The sequence below is a fragment of the Protopterus annectens genome, chromosome 3.part0 (genome assembly GCF_019279795.1).
Source record: "Protopterus annectens isolate FY-2018-M chromosome 3.part0, PAN1.0, whole genome shotgun sequence".
In the NCBI taxonomy this organism is placed as follows: domain Eukaryota; kingdom Metazoa; phylum Chordata; order Ceratodontiformes; family Protopteridae; genus Protopterus; species Protopterus annectens.
Window position 1 is genome coordinate 527770536 of NC_056731.1, and position 21483 is coordinate 527792018.

The window sequence follows — 21483 nt, forward strand, 5'->3', positions numbered from 1 at the left end:
TCATATTTTGGTAAATAATGTTGCAAGGGAGCATCTAAATGTGCCAACTAATACCTCATTTTTAAGACAGTATTCATAGTTCCAACATGGTAAAAGAACTGTACCTTTATGTTGTACACATGTACAGATATCAAAGCTTGTTTCGGACTTATGGTTATGGAAATTATGATTTTATTCATACTTTGGTAAATAACTTTGCAAGGGAGCATCTGAATGTGGTATGTAATACCTCATTTTGAAGACAGTATTCATACTTCCAACAAAGTAAAAGAACTGTGCCTTTATGTTGTACACATGTACAGATATCAGTTTGTTTTGGACTTAGGTTATGGAAATTATGATTTTTTTTCATATTTTGGTTAAAAACTTTGCAAGGGAGTATATGTCAGTGTGCCAAGCAATGCCTCATTTTGAAGACAGTGTTACTCCTTACAGCATGGTAAAATAACTGTCTGTGCACTGTACACATGTACAGATATCACAGTTTTAGTCTTGTAGGATTATGAAAATTATACATTTCCAATACTTCTCATTATTATGCCCATATCTTTGCAAGGGAGCTTGGTGATGACACAAAGGATGCATCATTTTGAAGCTGACACTGAGATGCACAACTTCTACACTGATAAGTAGGCTCGGTCTGTTACACGTGATGAGATATTACGCTTTATCAATTATGAGAAATAATATATTAATCATATTCCTGTGAATATCTCCGTAAAGGAGCATCACACAGTAATGGTTAAGATATAATTTTAAAGCTGACATTCATACAAACAAATTAAATATAAATTGTATGGGTCTACATGGTACACTGACCCAGATATTGTGCTTTGCTTTTCCAAAAAGGTAAAAAAATATACACATCATCAAAATTCCTTGCCAAATATTTAATAATGACTGATACACACTATCAACATTTACACTGTTGGAAAGTTCAGTGTCTGCTGAACAACTTTCACATTTACATTTTTAGTCTAGCTCTTATAGTTAAAGAGTTACGAACAATTGTTTTCTGTATGGTATTACAAATGGATTTTCTGAAAATGAGCTCAGGCTGCACTGTTGTTCCTATGGTGGAATTAAGCAGGCAGCTTTTCTGAGCTGTTCCGGAGTGAATGATTCCCCACAGGAGTCTTTAACTCAATGTGCCTCCTGTTGCACTTGTGCTTCTGGGTAACTTTCTCATGGGGATGATCTGAGGAGGAGGACCTGGAAGTGTATGGGGAGTCCTGTCAAAGGACTGTGTTGAGGCTAGAATGGATCGGCTGCTCAGAGGACACAGAATGAACTTACTAAGGACACAGGCAGACAGCTTTGGAGGGGGATGACCCAAGCAGGGTAAAGATGTTCTGTCTCCAGTCATGTGGAAAGCTCTCTCACTACCTCAAATGCAGACACTAATGGAGAGCCCAGGACTGCTCCAGTAAGAGCCAAAGCCACCTGCCTGGACAAATCCAAGTCTTTCTCATAACCCTGCCTTGATGCAGGAGCTGGAACTAGAACTGTCTAGCACTGAGGCCCTGAGGGGAAGGGACGGCTTCAAAAATATCAGAGCTGAACCACTACCCTTGGAACTGGTGCTGAAGCTATGGGTCAGAGATCCCTCCAGTTCTGACAAGGTCATCACCAGCTGGATCAGAGAAGATGATGAAGTTGACAAAGGCCAACCCTTCAAATGAGACCCAGACAATTCTGGAATTCTCAGATCCTGAACCTCCAAAGCCAAAGGGTGGATTGGAGTAGGAGTCACTGAAAGTGTTTCAGTTGGTGCGAAGCTCATGGGTCCAACAGGAGCCAGAACCAGAAGAACTCCCTACTGAATTTGTGTCCTAAGAAATTTTATCATCTTGTCCACATCTACTTCAGACAGGCTTCCTGGTAGACCTGAGGCATGAGGAGGAAGGTCTACAAACTCTACATGGAGTTCTTGCAAAAAAGGAGAATGAAATCTCAATGACATTGGCTCCAGAGAGAACTGGAGCTGCTTATGAGTTGAAAACTTGCATGGAACAGACACCAGATCCGAAGAGGTGGATGGACCCAAAAAGTACAGTTGTGTACACTTGCCATAAATGTAGATGTTTGAGTGTATTCACTGTTGCAGTCATCACCTGTGGGTTATCCCTGCTGTGGTAGCCTTCGGCCAGCCCGAATACCAGAGTCAATTTCTTTTGCGTCGGCTGCAGTCACCTGTAGTCTGACATCAGACAACTCGGATACTTTCTGGACCGTACTAAACCCTTCAGAAAAACAGACCAGCTGCTTGCCAGCTTTGCCCCAGGGGCAGATGGGAAGCCCATTTCCAAGGAAACCATTTCCATTTTGCTATAAAGCAAAGCAGCTGACGTCATTACATCAGGTTTTTTTGCCCTAACGCATCAGAAGAGCACAAGGAAATAAGGTAAAGTGTTCCTGGTGGCTAAAAGGCACTGTGGGAAGCTTATGTCCCCCCCTAGGGGATGAGGATACAAGGGGGATGGGAAGGAGGGGAAACCAGGACTGCAACAATGAATACACTCGAACATATACATTTATGGTAAGTTTACACAACTGTACTATGTTCTTTGTGCTTCACTGTTGCAGTCATCACCTGTGGGAGGATTCCCAAAGCTGAGGAGAGGGGAGGAAGGATAAGTTAGAGCCGTAGGCATGGGTCAGCAAGCCCTGCAGAACTGCAGGGGCAAACCCTTCCCTAGAATTAGAAAAAAAGAGGTAGGTGGTAATGCTTTGTAAAGGTATGGACAGAGGACCAGGTGGCAGCTTCCAAGATGTCCCTGGTAGGGACTGCTCTGATGAAGGCTGTGGAAGTGGAGGCTGCCCTAGTGGAATGGGTATGAATAGACTTGGGGGGGTGGTTCCATGTAGTTTGTAGCAGAAATGGATACAATGTGATAGCCATTTGGAAATGGTTTGCTTGGAAATGCGTTTCCCCTCTGTCCCTGGGGCAAAGCTGGAAAGCAGCTGGTCTGTTTTTCTGAAGGGTTTAGTACGATCCAGAAAGTATCCAACTTGTCTGTGCATGTCTAGCGAGTGCAGAATTTGCTCCTCCTTGTTTTGAGGGTTGGGAAAGAAGGTGAGTAGGTGAATGGCCTGCTTGAGTGTCACATCAGATACCACTTTGGGCATAAAGGAGGGGTTAGTCCTCAAGGAGACCGTGTCTGCATGGAAAATGGTGAAGTGCTCAACAGCCATGAGTGCCTGAAGTTCTGAAACCCTTCTGGCTGAGGTGATAGCTAGTAGGAAGGCAGTTTTCCAAAAGAGGTATTTAAATTCTCTTGAAGCAGCAGGTTCAAAAGGAGGTAAGGTTAGTTTTTCTAAAACACAATTCACGTCCAGGGCTGGCATGGGAGGTCTGACATAAGAAGTCCCTCTGAGGTATTGTTTAATCAAAGGATGAGAGAAGAGGGGTAGGTCTGAATCATAATGGGCTGAAATGGCTGAGGCGTGGATTTTAATAGAAGAGGAGAGGCCACTTTTCAGCAACTCAGCTAGGTAATCCAAGATAAGAGGGATGGAAGGATGAGAGGTAGTGGCCCCTCTGGACTGGCTGCAGGAGCAGAATCTTTTCAATTTCCCTGCGTAGGATTTTCTGGTGCTGGGCCTTCTGGCCTCTGTGAGAATGTCTAGGACCTGCTTGCTTAACAGGGACTTCCTTGTTAACGTTTAAGGTATAAGCCATGCTAAAAGATTGAGAGTCTGCAAGTCTGGGTGCACTATCTTCCCCCTCACCTGGGTCAAGAGGTCTGAGATCAGGGGAAGATGCTTGGGGGGCTGTAAGGTCAGGCTGTGCAGTAAGGGGTACCAATGCTGTCTGGGCCAATTTGGAGCAATGAGGATGGCATTTGGTCTCTCCTCCCTTATTTTGATTAGTACCTTGGGAATAAGGGGCAGAGGAGAGAACGCATACACAAAGAGGGAGTTCCAGGGGAAGGTCAAGGCATCCACTTTCCATGCTAGGAGGTGATACTCCCTGGTACAGAACTTTTGCAGCTGGTGGCTGAGATGGGAAGCAAAGAGATACACCTCAAGAGTCCCCCACTCCTGAGTGATTTGCAGAAAGATTTCCCTGTGGAGCTGCCATTCATGGGGGTCCAGTAAGTTTCTGCTTAGGTGGTCTGCCAGGGTGTTGTTGACCCCTGGTAGGTATTGGGCAATTAGGAGCAGACCCATGGAGTCGGCTGTCAGCCAAATGTTCAAGGACAGCCTGCACAGAGGGCAAGATTGGTCCCCCCCCCTGTTTGTTAATGTACCACATTACTGTGGTGTTGTCTGCTTTTATAAGGAGAACCCCTGGCCTGAGATGAGGTTTGAAGGATGTCAGAGCCTTTTATACTGCCATCATTTCTTCCTGATTGATGTGTAAGTGAAGGTGCTGGGCATCCCAAAGACCTTGTGTGCACTCACCTGCTAGGTGAGCACCCCAAGCAATGTCTGAGGCATCGGTGGTGATGGTCTGGCCTGTAAGGCAGAAGATGAAGGGAAGACTCTTGTTCTTGGCACAGGCCTTTGCCCACCAGAGAAACTCAGCCCTTATACATGGGCTCAGAGGGAGAGAGGTCTGTAGACACAGAGTGCTGGCAACAAAGGTTCTTTAGATACCACTGACATTTTCTCACGTGAAGCCTGGCCAGAGGAATTAGAAGGATGCAAGATGCCATGTAACCCAGGGCTTGCAGGAACTACCTCGCGGTGAGGTGACTTCTGGAAGCCAGCTGGGTAAAGTAGAGAGGCAGGAAGCTCTGCTTATCTGGGGATAGGAAAGCCATTTGGGATGCTGCATCTAGCACAGCTCCCAAGAAAATGATCTTCCTGGTGGAAGTTTGCTTTGATTCATTTTCGTTGATGGTGAACCCTAGGGAAGTTAGGAGGGATTTGACAAAGAGAAGGTCCTGGAGCAGCTTTTTTTTGCCCTCTGCCTGAATGAGGCAGTCATCCAGGTAAGGGTAAATCTGTATATTTCCCGGTCTGCAAAATGCTACAGCCAGTGTTAAACATTTAGTGAATACTATGGGTGCAGTAGATAAGCCAAAGTGCAGCACAGAGAACTGAAAGTGCTGTGATCCTGCTCTGAAGCGCATGAATTTCCTGCAAGACTTCCTTATGGGGATGTGGAGGTAGGCATCTTTTAGATCTAGGGTCACTAGCCAGGCATTTTTAGCATAGGCAGCAGCTGCTGCAAAGTTTGCATTTTGAATCTGGGGACCACCAGGGAGGTGTTCAGAATGGATAGATCCAGGATGGGGTGCCAAGTGTCCTCTTTTCTGGGAACAAGGAATAGTCTGGAAAAAAACTTTTGCCTGTTTGATCTGAGGGGACAGGTTCTACTGCCCCCTGGGATATGAGAGTTTGGACCTGTTTCAATGCCTCTGCCCACTGATTTGGAGGTAGGTCTGGGTACCCTCTTGGAATTGGGAGTTCAACGAAAGAGAATCTGTATCCCTGAAAAATTATCTTTAAGACCCACTGTTCCTTTGTTACAGAAAGGCAATTTTCTTTTATGAGGGAGAGCCTTACTCCTATTTTTTGATGAGTGAAGGGAGGGCAGAGGGGGAAGGGGGAGTCATTGTGAGTTTTTTTGCCATAGAAGGGTTGCTTAGAACTCCCTGCCTTTGGGGCTGAAGTGGTCCACTGTTTGCATCTCTGCTGGCCCTGGTACAGGGACCTGTATGGTCTGTCCCTGCGGGGCTTACCTTGGCCCTGTCTGCAAGGTGCAGGGAAGACCAGTGCTTAGAGGGAAAGTTCCTGATGAACCTGGGAGGTTGAACCTGAAAGAAATCTTTTACTGTTTGTTTAGATTTTGCTTTGTCTGCCATTTTTAAGCACCTCTTCTGCTTTTACTCCAGATAAGTGCTCCTTATCTAGGAGTACATCAATAAGTTTAGACTCGACATGATCAGGGAGAGGTTGTTCCTTCAGCCATGCATGTCTCCTAATGACCGATCCTGTCACTGCTGCCCTGCTAGAGGCTTCTAGGGCATCATATCCACATTGTAATGAGTGTTTTGCCACTTGACAAGCAGAGTGCAGTAAATCTGCTAACTCTTTTGAATTGACACAGTCAGGAAAGGTAGAAATCTTTTGTTTTAATAGCTCCAAAGTGTGTTGCTGAAATTTTAACATATGGAACTGACAATTGAGTGCTTGGATAGCGAAGGTTGCAGAGGTGTATACATTTTTTAGCCAACCTGTACAGAGCTCTGGAGTCCTTGTCAGAAGGAATAGGATTCTTGGCGCAACTAGTCTTAGCTCCTTTAGGTCTCTGTGTAATGACCTCTGGGTCTGCAGCAGGATTTCTGTACAGGTATTTGTGAGAATCAGGTACTTTGTAATACCTGTCAGGTTTACTGGAAACAGGTGGGAGGGCATCAGGGGCTAAGCTGGATTCATGGAAAACATCATCCACCACTTCTAAAATAAGGGGGGGATGGGCAGGGGTCTGTGCTGGGGCAGCTCCAGAAACTCTCTAAGTCTTTTCTTAGACTGGGTGAAGTCCTGACATTTCCATTGGAAATGTTCCGTGAGGGTGTAAAGGGTTCTCCCAAAGGAAAGGTCCTCTGGAGGGGAGGCAGAAGGGATAGATTCCTCTGCATCTGAATCCTCATAAGCAATCAGAGGTTGCTGTTCCTCTTCAAAACCTGAATAGTCAGATTCCTCAGAATCCTGTTGTCTCAATTTCTGGAGAAGGGTCTCCTTTTAGAAGTTGTGGCCTGACTACCCCGGATAAGGGAGATGAGATCCTTCACCACTTTAAGCATTTGTGGTTGGGGTGCTGGAGCAGGAGCAAGATGGTGGCTAGAAGCAGATTTCCTAGGAGTGGCCTGGCTTCTAGGCCTAAGAGAATACGTTGGTCTGTGACAGACAGTAGTCAGATGAGAAGACATTGTTTTTGGTCTAAATTTGGTAGTTCGAAATGCCTCCTCGGAAGATGGTGCCAATGAGGAAGAGACAGCCAAAGGTTCGGAAGATGAAGATTTCTGCGGCATACCAGACTCCAAAAGGGTCACAGTCGAGGCTTGCGTAGATATCGAATCGGGCATCAGGGGCTAAAAAGCGCCTCACTAAATTCCAGAGAACTGACTACCTGCTTAGCGGTAGTGTCGTCGGAAGGCTTAGCCTTGTGTGGTTTGTCTCTATCCTTATATCTCTGTGTTTTTTCGGAATGTCCACAGATCGTTAGCTAATGGATGCCATATTGGAATGCGAAGACGGAACACGAAAATAACTGTCTAAAAAAAGAGCTCTACGGCTTATGGTTCTCGCATTAAAGAGGGCACAGAACTGGCAACGGGGACATCATGGTCTGGGCCTAAACAAGTGATGCAGTAAGAAAGGAAGTCTCGATGTGGGATCTGTTTTCCACAGGCGAGACAATTGTTAACTTTTTCGGACATCTGTTACTGCAAGAAAAAAGGTTCCCCAACTGGGTACTTAGCTTTAGATGTTTTCAGCTGAAATTCAAATTCTGGTAGCGACCGGCCGGCATTTGTGCGAACTGCTTCTGCTACAGGCTCCACAGCAAGAATGACTGATATAATGACGGAGAAAAACATTGACTGATATTCGGGCCGGCTGAGGGCTACCACAGCAGGGATAACCCACAGGTGATGACTGCAACAGTGAAACACGAAGAACATCTTTGGATATCTTTGGGATGGAAGCGAAATCAGCACCAAGTGGAGCACAGTGGTCAGAGAATGCTTCCTCGACTCTTAAGACTAAAGAAAAATCAAAAGAAAAGTCTGATCACCTTTCTCCCGTTGAAATTTTTTCCACAGGTTTAGTACCAGAGGGGGGAGTTTCAGCTACTGAGGAAGGAGAAGGCAGTAACCCATGAGAATAATTTTGCTCCTGCATTCAACCAGTGCTTTGTGGATGAAGCCAGAACAAATGCCACACATTACTTCAAGATGAATGCCCCCAAGAAAATATACACATGGAGTGGGCATACAAGTTGACTATTTTGTGCCAACATGACGAGCATTTCTTAAAACCTGCAGACTTGTCTGACATTCTGCAAGGAAGGCTGAAATAACAACCCTGAAAGAAAACAAATACATGGTGAATACTAGGGAAAATAAAGGAAGAATACCAACAATGGTGCCAGAAATTCCCAAAGACTTGGGAAAGAAAATACCAACAATTATAAGATTACTCAAAAAGATTAGAAGAAGAAAAGGAAGAGAAGGGAGCTTGGCCTAGAACAGAAGCAGCAATCACCAAAAGATGCAACTAGAAACTTTTTTTTTTAAAATAAACTATAGGTAAGGCGGAAGGAAAGTGAGAAAGAAATGAAAGGACCCTGCCAATGGAGGGAAACCTGAAGCAAAAAACTGAGTCATCTCCAAAAAGTGCTGGAGCCATGAAGAAACCATGTCTGTTTGCTGCAAATAAGGTCTGAGGTAATCTTGGGCTTCAGAAAGGATTATGGGTAAGAGAAGGTGCTTGAGCTATGGATTACATTACTGAAAACATTGCTATTTGTACAGTTTTAATAACATTTATTGCTCACAGAATATCTTCATTTATATATCTTATGCTTCTTAAGATTGTTTTTCAGAAAATGTTCTGGAATGCAAGATGTGCGTAGGCTGCTAGAACTGTGACATTCCACATCACATGGGTGTTTATAGGCTCATAGGTAGGTACTAGCCTATTGACACTCGGGCCTATATAAGCCTAGCCAAAAGGTAACCTGGCTTTCACCACCCAAGAAAATTATTTTCCTGTGCTACTGTCGAGCAGAGTCACAGAAGTGATTCCTGAGGTGAATTTCCTATCTCCCATCCAATCATCAAGATTTTTCTTGAGGAGTGCTAATGAGGAGCTTTGTTTGATATAGATAGGTAGTTTGTTCCAGAGTATAGGAAGTCTCTGGGACAGGAATCTATCCCTCCAGCATGTTCTGTTTATTGTGGTGACAAGGTTTAGGTCCCTAGAGCATGTAGCTTTAAGTGGAGCATGTCCAAAAGCTCTGGGTTTGACATAGCTTTGTGGGTTAGGCAGAGATCGCCTCTGAGTAGGTGACATGCGATGGGAGTAAAGCTGCAGTTTTTTGAGATGGTTTGCATAGGCCATCTGTTTGAGGCAGGTAATCTTCTTTGTGAGGTATTTCTGCGGCCTTTCCAGTTGTTGTAGATGTCTTGTGAGGTACATACCAAAAGGGGCATTGTACTCTATATAATGGGTCTAATGAGTGACGAGTAGAGGGGAACAGTGACCTCCTTTTTCCTGGATGAGAAACCTTTTGTGATGAGGTGTGCCATGTAGAAGGATTTCCTGACTACTGTGGTGATGTGATTATCAAAGGAGAGACTACTGTCCACCTGTGTCCCAAGATCTCATCACACTTTCAGTGTTAAGTAGACTACCGCCTATGTGGTAGTTTATGGGTACAGAGTTTTTACCAAAAGGGATGACAATGCACTTTTTGGCACTGAGCTTGAGACCATGGCTTTGACACCAGGCATCTGTCTCAGCGAGGCCCTTTTGTAGGATGTCCACATCTTTTGGAGTTTTGATTATGGCTCCTAGTTTGCAGTCATCTGCGAACTTTGTTAGCCAAAGGACCTTCTGTGTTTGCCTCTACTTCAGAGAAGTAGATACCAAATAGGAGAGGACCCAGGACTGAACCCTGTGGTACTCCACTTGTCACTGGTCTGAAGTTGGATTTGGAGTCTGCTACTTTCACAGTGTGGGTTCTGTCAGTGTGTCAGTTGGCAACCCATCTTGTGGCATAGGGATTTAGACCTAGTTTAGTGAGTTTATCTATAATTCCAGAGTGGGGGATGGTGTCGAAAGCCTTGGCAAGATCTAGATAGGCTGTGTGAACCACCTTAGTCTCAATCTACGGCTTTCGTGACCACTTCAAAGAAGTCTATCAGGTTTACAAGACATGATCTGCCTTTTACAAACCCGAACTGGGTGGGGTCCAGAGTTTGGAGATTACCAATGTCATTGTTCATGAGTTCCATGATGATATATGTTCCATAGCCTTGCAGACCAGGCTCGTCAGGCTAATGGGGCAGCAGTTTCTAGGGTCTGTTGTGGTTCCCCCCTTTGTGGAGTGGGATAACCGTCGCTGTGCGCCATTCAGTGGGCACATAGCCTGAGGTGAGGCTATGATTGAACATGGCACTGAGGTGGGATGCCAGTTCGTTCTGTAGTTCATGTAGAATGCAGCCTGGGATGTTGTCAGATCCCATGGATGCTGTGTTCTTGACTTTGGAGAGTGTTTTTTTTACCTGTGCAGCCGTGATTATAGGAACTCTGCATTCTTCCGGTATAGAGATGGGCCCTTTAGGGGATGAGAGGGGGGTAACGTTAGCACTGAACCTATCTGCCAGGATGTTGCCAATATCAGTTGGTTATGTATATTTAGTGTCATTTTGCTGCAACTCAGAGCAGATCTGAGTGTTGCCATTGAGATTCTTGACATAGCTATAGAATGCTTTGTGGTTGTCTTTAGAGTCGGTGGCGATTTTGTTTTCGAAACTAGCTTTGGAGGATTTTATGAGGGATCTCAGCTTCTTACTGAGGTTGGCCAGGTAGTTCCTCCAATCATGGGATTTTACTCTTTTTTGCAACAGTTTCTTTCTTCTGTTGTAGAGTTTGTTTATGGCAGGGGACCACCAGATTGGCTTCCTTTTTTTGGAGGATAGCATCCTGATTCTGTTAGGGATTGCACGATCCATGCACTCGTGCTTATAAAGTGCATTTGTGTAGGATTCAGCAGTCATACCTCTATTGTCCGTCAGCATGGGTGTGGTGAAGTTTGTCACTTCTGTCTTAAGAAGCGTGAAGTTGGCTTTGGAGAAATTTTTTACAGTGGTTTCCATAATGGGGGGTGGGGGAGGGATGTGCATGTCTAGGGTGATTAGCTTGTGGTCCGATCTGACCAACGAAGAATTGACCTCTGGTGTGGAGCACCGGTTGCACATGTTGGTAATAACCAGGTCTTGGATATTGCTGCCCCTGGTGGGGGTGTGGATAAGTTGATCCAAGACATTGGAATTTATGAATTCCAGAAAACTTTGAGCACAAGAGTTGGTACACGAGTAGTTTTCCCAGTTAATGGTGGGGTAGTTGAAATCGCCCATTATTAGGGTGTTAGGCTGTACCCTAATATTTTCCAGTGTATCAAAAAATGAGGAGTAGGAATCCTAGGGCATTTTAGGGGATCTGTAGCAAGCTACAATTTGGATTACGGTCTTGCCCAGAGTTAGTTGCACTTGGACAATCTCGGATGCATTATGCTGAGCAATTAGCCTGGAGGTGTGGATAGCCTTAATGAATATGGACATGCCTCCGCCTTTAGTGTTTGTGTGTGGTATGAATTATAGCCTGGTAATGCAGGGGTAATCTCTGGAACCTTGAACCAGGTCTCTGTCACTGTACAGATGTCGATGTTCTCCATTTTAAGGAGTGCCTCGAGTGAGTGCATTTTGAGGTTTAGACTTCTAGCATTGAGTAGCAATACCCTCAGATTTTGCTTGCGTGTAACCTGTTACGGTGGTGAATTTCGATACCACACCAAGAACTTTATTAGATAAAGCTTTCAGGTCTACACCCTTCATCAGTATGAGTCATTACAAAAACATCAACATTTAAAAAGGAGAATATAAAATCACATGCTTCAGCCCATCCCACTACCTAATTAACAATCAAAACTAAAAGTAATATACAACTCATAAAGGTCTATATAAAAATACTAAAAAGAAGACAAAAATCTTGCTTTACATAAAAAACTCTTCTGTTCAAAATAAAACACAAAAATTATTAATAACTTATATAAACATTTAATACATCTAAACACAAAAAGGAGAAGTCACTGATAACATCTAACAGCCTATGGTGTACTACATCAGATGAAAAAAAAAACTTGTCATAACCTATTAAAGCCTCTCTCTCTGCCTTTTAACTAATACTGGCTTCAAGCTAACTGCATTATTCAAACCAGGGGGTACATCTGCCTGTAGCCTAATAATCCACTCTAATTCTCTCAACTCCAAAGAATTGTTAATGTCACCTTTCCTTAAACTCACTGCCATTTTACTTAATACCCTAAATTTAAATACATGTCTTTCACCTTTTTCCATGGCATGCTTACTCAGAGCATTTGTCAATACTTTTCTTCTTACTTCAGATTTATGCTCCACTATTCTCTCAGTTTTCTCATTGTTTTGCCCACATAGAACGATGTACATAAAGTACACGTAGCTAGATACACTATCCTTTCCTCATTACATGCAGTTAATGTTTTTATAGCAAAAACTTCTCCTGTTGTTGGATGCTGAAATTCAATGTCTCCTTCATATAAATCATTGCAACAGGAACAATTGTAACATTTAATCATCCCTTCTATTTTATTTTTTCTTTTAGTTTTAACCAGAAAATCTTTATAGCATATTTTCTGCTTCAGAGCTTCACAGCTCCTATAAGCAAACCTTGGTTTATCACCTACAATTGATCTTATCTCAGGCATAGCCAATAAAATTGGCCAATTCCTTTCTACTATATTACACACACTCCGTGTATTTAAATTGTATGTTGTCATATACCTCAAGGTTTCAACAACTGCAGGTGAACCATCATTTGCTTTCTCATTACCAACCGCCAATATTGGTCTATATTTAATCTGTCTACCCTCTATTACTTCTTCCCTTATCTTATTTATCAAATGTTTAGAATAACCACTTCTCTCAAACTCTAATGACATAATTTCTACCTGTTCAGAAAAAACAACCTCAACTGCATTCAGCTTACTCAATCTTATAAATTGTGCTTTAATTATTCCTTTAAAAATATGTGGAGCATGCATTCTGTCCCTATTCACATACCTCAAAGCATCTACCTCTTTTCTAAACACCCTAGATTCTAATCTGCTATTAACCTTAAACAACGTTAAATCCAAGAAATTCATACTACTAACTGAAGCCTCCATTTTAAACTTTAGAAAGTCAGTTGAGCTATTGAGGTATTGTAATATAAACTTCCAATTCCAACAGGGACCCTTTCCATATCATAAAAAAATCGTTCACAAATCTTTTGTAGAACAACACTTTCTCATTTGAGTAACTACTTCCATCAACTATGGATATTACCTCACTTTTCACTGTCATTCCCAATGATTATGGGGTTAATGCTATACGTGATTTTTTGAATAAAGAGGTGAGGATGGTTGGAAGAGATATTGAGACCATCTGTTCTCTTTTGGAAGTAGTTCTGCTACACAATGTTTTTATTTTTGATGCACAACCTTTTCTGCAGCTTACAGGTGTGGCAATGGGTACTCCCATTGCCAACACGTATGCTAATCTTGTGCTATATGAATGGGAGAAGAAAGTTATATTTGATGGAAGCAGTTACTCAAATGAGAAAGTGTTGTTCTACAAAAGATTTGTGGACAATTGTTTTATGATATGGAAAGGGTCCCTATTGGAATTGGAAGTTTATATACAATACCTCAATAGCTCAATAGCTCAACTGACTTTCTAAAGTTTAAAATGGAGGCTTCAGTTAGTAGTATGAATTTCTTGGATGTAACCTTGTTTAAGGTTAATAGCAGATTAGAATCTAAGGTGTTTAGAAAAGAGGTAGATGCTTTGAGGTATGTGAATAGGGACAGTATGCATGCTCCACATATTTTTAAAGGAATAATTAAAGCACAATTTATAAGATTGAGTAAACTGAATACAGTTGAAGTTGTTTTTTCTGAACAGGTAGAAATTATGTCATTAGAATTTGAGAGAAGTGGTTATTCTAAACATTTGATAAATAAGATAAGGGAAGAAGTAATAGAGGGTAGGCAGATTAAATATAGACCAATATTGGCGGTTGGTAATGAGAAAGCAAATGATGGTTCACCTGCAGTTGTTGAAACCTTGAGGTATATGACAACATACAACTTAAATACACGGAGTGTGTGTAATATAGTAGAAAGGAATTGGCCAATTTTATTGGCTATGCCTGAGATAAGATCAATTGTAGGTGATAAACCAAGGTTTGCTTATAGAAGCTGTGAAGCTCTGAAGCAGAAAATATGCTATAAAGATTTTCAGGTTAAAACTAAAAGAAAAAATAAAATAGAAGGGATGATTAAATGTTACAATTGTTCCTGTTGCAATGATTTGTATGAAGGAGACATTGAATTCCAACATCCAACAATAACAGAAGTCTTTGCTATAAAAACATTAACTGCTTGTAATGAGGAAAGGATAGTGTATCTAGCTACGTGTACTTTATGTACATCGTTCTATGTGGGCAAAATGATCAGAAAACTAAGAGAGAGAATAGTGGAGCATAAATCTGAAGTAAGAAGAAAAGTATTGACAAATGCTCTGAGTAAGCATGCCATGGAAAAAGGTGAAAGACATGTGTTTAAATTTAGGGTATTAAGTAAAATGGCAGTGAGTTTAAGGAAAGGTGACATTAACAATTATTAGGCTACAGGCAGATGTACCCCCTGGTTTGAATAATGCAGTTAGCTTGAAGCCAGTATTAGTTAAAAGGCAGAGAGAGAGGCTTTAATAGGTTATGACAAGTTTTTTTTCACCTGATGTAGTACACATAGGCTGTTAGATGTTATCAGTGACTTCTCCTTTTTATGTATAGATATATTAAATGTTTATATAAGTTATTAATAATTTTTATGTTTTATTTTGAACAGAAGAGTTTTTATGTAAAGCAAGATTTTTGTCTTCTTTTTAGTATTTTTTATATAGACCTTTATGAGTTGTATATTACTTTTAGTTTTGATTGTTAATGAGATAGTGGGATGGGCTGAAGCATGTGACTTTATATTCTCCTATTTAAATGTTGATTTTTTTGTAATGACTCATACTGATGAAGGGTGTAGACCCGAAAGCTTTATCTAATAAAGTTCTTGGTGTGGTATCGTGGTTTAGTTGAATTTTAGCAGCAACACCTATTGTTGTTTTTACGGTGGTGAATTTGTCATTTGAACTTTGCCTGAAAAAGGCACTATAGGGGTGGCTAGAGCCTTAGCCAGTATCCAGAATCCCAGGGGCGACAGGTGCAGGCCATATCTCTGGCAAAGCATCATGGTTTGTCGATCATGTCATCCCAGGCAGACAGATACTGGATCCCCTTAGAATGACACCAGAAGCTTAGTCAAATGTTGAAGTCAATCATTTTGTCCTTGTACTGTGGTATAATTCTGGGTGATGGCAGGATGCTACTCAGGGCTAGGGTCATACCTGCCTGGGCTACAAGATTGGACAGCTCCTCATATTATGAGTTAATATGCCTTAATAAACCCAGACAACAATTCAATAGTATAATCCTCTTAGTTAATATAATATGTTCCCCAAACAATGGTGTCAGGACATTCTGAAGGGTATCCTTAAACTCAAATAACTCCACATTTTCTGGGAAAATGTGCTCCCCAATTTTCTCTTTCATTCTCTTCACTATCTTTAACATTTGCTTTCCACTTGAGGGAAATCTTCTGAAGCCTACTGGGAGTATAAAAGTACTTGTGTAAACATTTCCATGCAAACATCCTAAATCTTCTGGAATCTGTAGCATTTCTAAGGGTCTTAAACATTTCTTCCCACTGCACTTTTGCAATTTGCCTTTCTCTTCTCTCCTAATCTTTTTTAATCTCTTTTGATTGGTTTTAATAACTATCATGTAGCATTTTATATGCCTTAATAATCATCCCTTTCTTAATAGCTTATTATATTCTTGATCCTAAACTACTACCAGAGCTTGTCTTTCAATTAAGGCAATCTTTGACCTGCAGATCAAACAACTGCTTGGTGTCTTCCCACTCTATTGCCTTAACATTCAAATTATTTTTATAGTTTCTTCCAGTTAACCTCTGGAATCTCTTGCTTGTTTTCTGTACTCTTAGTTGTAAATATTCTAAATGGCAACATTTCCTTTCCCTACCAGCTTACTGGGCTAGTCTTTAAAACGTTATCTGCAATATACTATTCTGTACAGTTATTTCTATTTTCTTTACGAGCATGCTTCCAAAACCTCTCTCTCAACATCACTCGTACTTCTACCTTGCTCCACAATAACCTTTTTCCATTTTGATCTATAATCTCTAGAAATCAGGTGATCCTAAACCCACTCTGTTCAAGTCAAAGAATCATCTTATCCTAGCTTACTCTTGCCATCTTCCCTTCCCAAATAAATTTCTTTAATTCTTTAATATCTCACACATATTTCCTCTGTCTTATACAAGCAGATGAACTTAAAAAAATTTGACTGCCTGTATCTTATTGTTCACAGCCATTAGTTTCTAAGCTGTTATTGTTTAAAATATTTTTCTGCTTGGTCTCTTCCCACATATCCCTGGCTGCCACAACAGAGTCCTTGTTAAAACCATACAGTTTAAACATTGCATCTTTTTATGTCCCCATAAATATGGAAACTGTTGAATTAATTCATTTATATGAACAAAGCTTACTGCTAGAACCTTAACTTCATTTATTTTTTCACCCAGAAAATACTTGAAAATGTCTTGAAATATTCCACAATACCCTAAAGTCAATTTCAAGATCTCTCAAGTACAATGTAATATCTACAAATAAAGCCTGTGTTTTCCTTTGCTATCACACCAATTATATCCTTGCACTTGAGTACTTTCTTTTTAGGTAGCATCACTCACTACCAACACATCCTCCATTACTTACTGTTTTTTTTGTTCCATCACAAAAGGGGTTTGTACTCCTGTCAGTATGTGTCTGCTAGTCTGCCAAATACCCATAGCAAAATACTCTCTATCATACTCACATGTTCATTTCTATTCAAATGCATCTCATGCAACATGGAATTTGTACCCAATATTTCTTACTATAGCTCAGTACTCTGCATTTTTTGTGCCTCAAAGGTCATTCATGTTTCATGCTAAAACTGACAAAACAGCAATTCTATTACTATAAAGTTACAACTTATTATGGATGTCAGAGGCCATCCATGTCTTGCCAATAGCCACATTCAGGCTCTACCAATATTTTCAAGAAGGGCAAGGCCTGCAATTCCAGAAGTGTATTTTAGGTCACCCATCCATTTGTCTAAGCTATGTTCAGAGGCCAACACATAGTCACACTGCATGACATGCAAGGACAGTATATTTCAGAGAAAGGGGAGATGCTGGGCAACAAACCTCTTTCCCCATTTAGTTTTATTGTCTGATATAAACAGAGATTTTGTTCTACTTTTGGCCACACTACTTAATATATTGAAAAAGAGAAGTTTTCAGATAATAGGATCCCAGAAGGCATGGAATAGCACAAGTAACAAAAAACTGAGGGTAATGCTACTCAATGCCATAAGTCTAAGCCTCAAAACGCACGTACTCGAACTCCTCAGTATGGAGAAAATCGATATATGTGAAGTAACAGAAACCTGGTTTAAGGCTCCAGAGAGCATCCCAGCACTACCAGGCTACAACTCATACCATACATTTCAGCCACAGAACCTGGACAGAAATACAAAAGGCAGGGGCATATCCATATTCATCAAGGATACCCACACCTCCGGTTAATGGCACAGCATGATGCTTCAGAGATCATCCACGTGCAACTAACAACGGGCAAAACTGCAATTCAAATTGTAGCTTGCTACAGATCTCCCACCACTGTCCCAGGACCCCCATTCTGTGTTTCTCGAAACACTGGGAAACAAAGGTCATAGGTTGGTACTAGGCTATTGGCCCTAGGGCCTATACAAGCCTAGCTATAACAATTCTCTGGATATTTCTTCCCGCAATATTTACTTCCCTGGATCCCTGTCTAGCAGGGCGACTGACGTGATTCCCCGAGGTGAATTTCCTATTTCCCATCCAATCGTCAGAGTTCCTTTTGAAGTGCGGCAAGGAGGCGCTCTGCTTGACATGTATGGGCAGTCTATTCCAGAGTATGGGGAGTCTCTGGGTCAGGAACCTATCCCTCCAGCATGCTTTGTTCATTGTGATGACAAGGTTTAGACCCCTGGAGCATGTGGCTCTGAGTGATTGGGATTTCTTTAAGTGGAGCATGTCCAACCGCTCAGGGTTTGACATGGCCTTGCATGTTAAGCAGACATCGCCTCTGAGTAGACGGTAGAGTTCAATGGAAAGTGTGGTATAATTGATACATTACATGGTAGACATTTGTTGTTTTCCAAAGGAGACAATACAGGGTTTCTTAGCATTTAGTTTGAACCCTTTTTTAGTGCACCACTAGTTAATGTGTGTTAGTTTCATTTGATGAGTATCTGTATTAATATAACTGGTTGATTTAACAACTACATCTAGTTTACAATCACCATTAAACTTAGTCAGCCAGAGATCTTTACTGCCAGTCTTAAGGATAGGATAAATAAATCCCAAAAAGGTAGTGGCCTAGTACAGCATCCTGGGGAACACCACTGGTCAACTTTGCCCTAAATGGTGAGGCATCACCGACTATGACAATATGCGTTATGTCCTTTAACCAGTCTGTAATGCATCTTAGCACATACAAATCAATGTTTAAGGCCATTAGCTTATTAACAGTCCCATAATGCAGTACAGTGTCAAACATCTTTGTCAGATCTAAGTAGAAAGCATGAACAGTGTGACCATTATCACAGTTCATGTGACATTTTCAAAGCAGCACACAAGATTTAGCAGGCATGAATTTCCCTTAAATCCAAATTGTTCCAGGTTCAGCCTCATCAACTTTTTAATGTCTTGCTTTATGAAGTCAGTGGTGATGCATTCCATGGCTTTACAGGCAAGACTTGTAAGGCTAATGGGTCTGAAGTTGGCAGACGGAACACTTTTGGAAGAACATCATCACTGTTGTGCACCATGACTTAGGAACACATCATAAGACAAGCAAGGCTTAGGTTGAGCAACCTAAGGAGGGGAACCAGCAAGATCCTGCTTGACAGTATTTATTAGACAGTCTGGTATATGCAGGGGAGCCTCTGAAGAGGTGGTTTTGATCTTGCAGAGTACTTTAAAGATATGATCTTTTGAGATGGTGGTGGGGGGTGGCTCGGGATGATGGCGTCAGGGGAGAAATTTGCAGCAAATATATTTGCTGGTATGTTGGCAATGTCGTTAGGAGTGGAATGAGAGGTCCTATTAATAGTTATGTTAGAAGCAGTGATGTAAATAATTCCTTAATTTTCTAATGCAGTTAATAATTGCTCTTAATTTCCGAAGATAGTTTAAGTTTATGGGATGCTCTACTGGTCTTTATTGCTGCCTTCAGTTTGTTAGTGAGACATTTTCTATTCTCTTTGTTACGGGATGTTCTGGCCTTACAAGATAATCAGTTTCTTCCTTCTACTGTATAACTTGTTAATACATACTGAATACTAGGGTGGTTTGCTGTTGAAGTTGCCACTGCATTTTGTTCTAGTCGGGAGTGTTATGTCAATACATTTATCTAAATGAGCACAGAGATCTTAGGCACGGGTGACTGCATATCCTTATTCACTGTGGGGCTAACATGGGTGAGTATTGAGTTTTGTTGTACAATTGTAAAAGGTTTGCTTTTTTTGAAGTCTCTACGGACAGTGTTGTTGGCTTCCAGGGCTGGATGCTCTGAGGTTAAATGTAACCAAGTTTGTGGTCCAACTTAATCAGGGGCCAACCAGGAGGAGAGAACATGCCAGGGCTGAGTTTGAGAGAACTAATTCCAGGAAATTACTGCTCTTTGTGGATTTTGGACAATTTGATCCAGGGAATTCTTGTTAACCCAACGATAGAAGTATAAAGTACTCTAGTCTATGGAGGGACAGTTGAAGTCACAGAGAATTTATGAACCCTCTCAAACAGATATTTCAAGGAATGCAAGGAAATTTTCATGGTCATGTGGTGGCCACAGAAGGGTAATAAGTTATAAATTGAAATTCTGACATACCTTGAAAGAGCTGAAGTTTGATGAGCTCACTGGGGGTCATGGGTTATCACTCTGAAAGGGATAAAATCTCTGACAAACATTAACACATCCATCATTACAAATGGGCTTGAAGGTATGTTTGATATGCACAGAATCCCATCGTGGACTGGGCTCTCATTACATTTGAAATATTTCTCAGTGACTACACAAACACTCATTCCAGATACAGAAGTGCCTCCAAATTGGGCAGCTTGCTGTTGTGAACCCTGAGTTGGAAAAGGACCACCATGAAGCTGTCCAATTTATAATTTAATTAGTTTCTGTTTACATTATGTAGAATCTGATCTCTGGTGTATCTGTTGGATCTATGATGCAGAGAAATGAAGTCAGAGATACAGCTTTTGTAAGCTGGGTTCTATTAGTCAACTTAGGCACTGAGAAGCTGGACTTATTTTCTTTTGTTGGGGAGTGGGGGGTGGGGTGGAGGGAGATGAGTTGGCAAGAAAATAGGACTTACTCATCCCGGTGGTAGGGAGGAGAAAGTCTGCTCCAATGCGGAAAACTGCTGTAGGTTGCTACTGAAGCACACCAACATGAAAAATGAGCATGTGCTCTGTAGATGAATAAGGTGTGTGTGTGTGTGTGTGTGTGTGTGTGTGTGTGTGTGTGTGCACTCATGCAAGGATGCTAGGGAATATGTAAAAATGTCTTCTCAATGGATGAATGTGATGATCCCTGGCTCACACCTCCTACCCACCCAGTGCATTCACATGCTTTGGGGTGGTGGGGAGTACGGAAACTCAGTGGTTTCAAGATGAAAAAGAAAATGTAGACAATTAAAGTCTACACCTGCTCACCTATACTGCAGGTTCATCCACTGATCAGAAATATTTTAGTACAGCCAATATTTAGCTCATTGGGGGGTGCTGGAAACTCATCCAATTTGCGAACAAGAGGACACAGATATCTACACATGATGTCTCCATACTCCCTCTGAAGAGGGTAGCCGGAGTTAGACACAAAAAACATTCTTCCCTTCCATGTTAGGTTGTCCCTTGCCAGACGCCATTCTAAACTCCAAATGAAATGTAACTTCTGCACCAAGAAGAAGATAGGAATTATATTTCATGACAAAACATACAGATGTTTATTATTCAGCTTATGTAAAGCAAAAGTTCTGATAAAAAAAATCCTGGAGACAGTGCTACAATGTCATTCTCTGGCATCAAGTTTGATACAATTTCACATGAAGTACAGCTGTAATTTCAAGCACTATAATTACAGTACGATAACTTAAAATGAAAATGCAAATGCACCTACCTCTTTGGTGCATGCTCACTGTTGTTCTTCTCTGCTGATATTACATGGAGTACAATATAACAGCAGCTCGCTAGAAACTTCAGAAGATTCTCACTGGGACTACAGGCTGGGCTCAGTAGCTTACCTACAGTGTTCAAAACTGCCCCAGCAGTGCTGTCAGGTATGATGGTTAGAACACCCTACAACAATTTTGAAAAACTTAAAATTAAACACAGCATAACAAAGTTACAAAAACTTCAGCTCATTTAATAGCAGAGATAGAAGGCATATTCTCACAATATCTGTACCCATCAGAGGCAAAATGTAGTTCCAA

The 21483-nt window shown here is 41.4% G+C and overlaps 1 protein-coding gene across 5 annotated transcripts in view; it reads right to left on the minus strand.

Moving 5' to 3' along the window:
- TEX10 (testis expressed 10) overlaps nucleotides 1-21483 on the minus strand; it is a 2069943-nt gene that overhangs the window by 256481 nt on the left and 1791979 nt on the right. For all 5 annotated transcript variants that reach the window (XM_044064942.1, XM_044064941.1, XM_044064938.1 and 2 more), the window contains exon 13: nucleotides 21171-21349. In XM_044064942.1, coding sequence (XP_043920877.1) covers nucleotides 21171-21349 — 179 coding nt within the window. The remainder of the gene's footprint in view (nucleotides 1-21170; nucleotides 21350-21483) is intronic.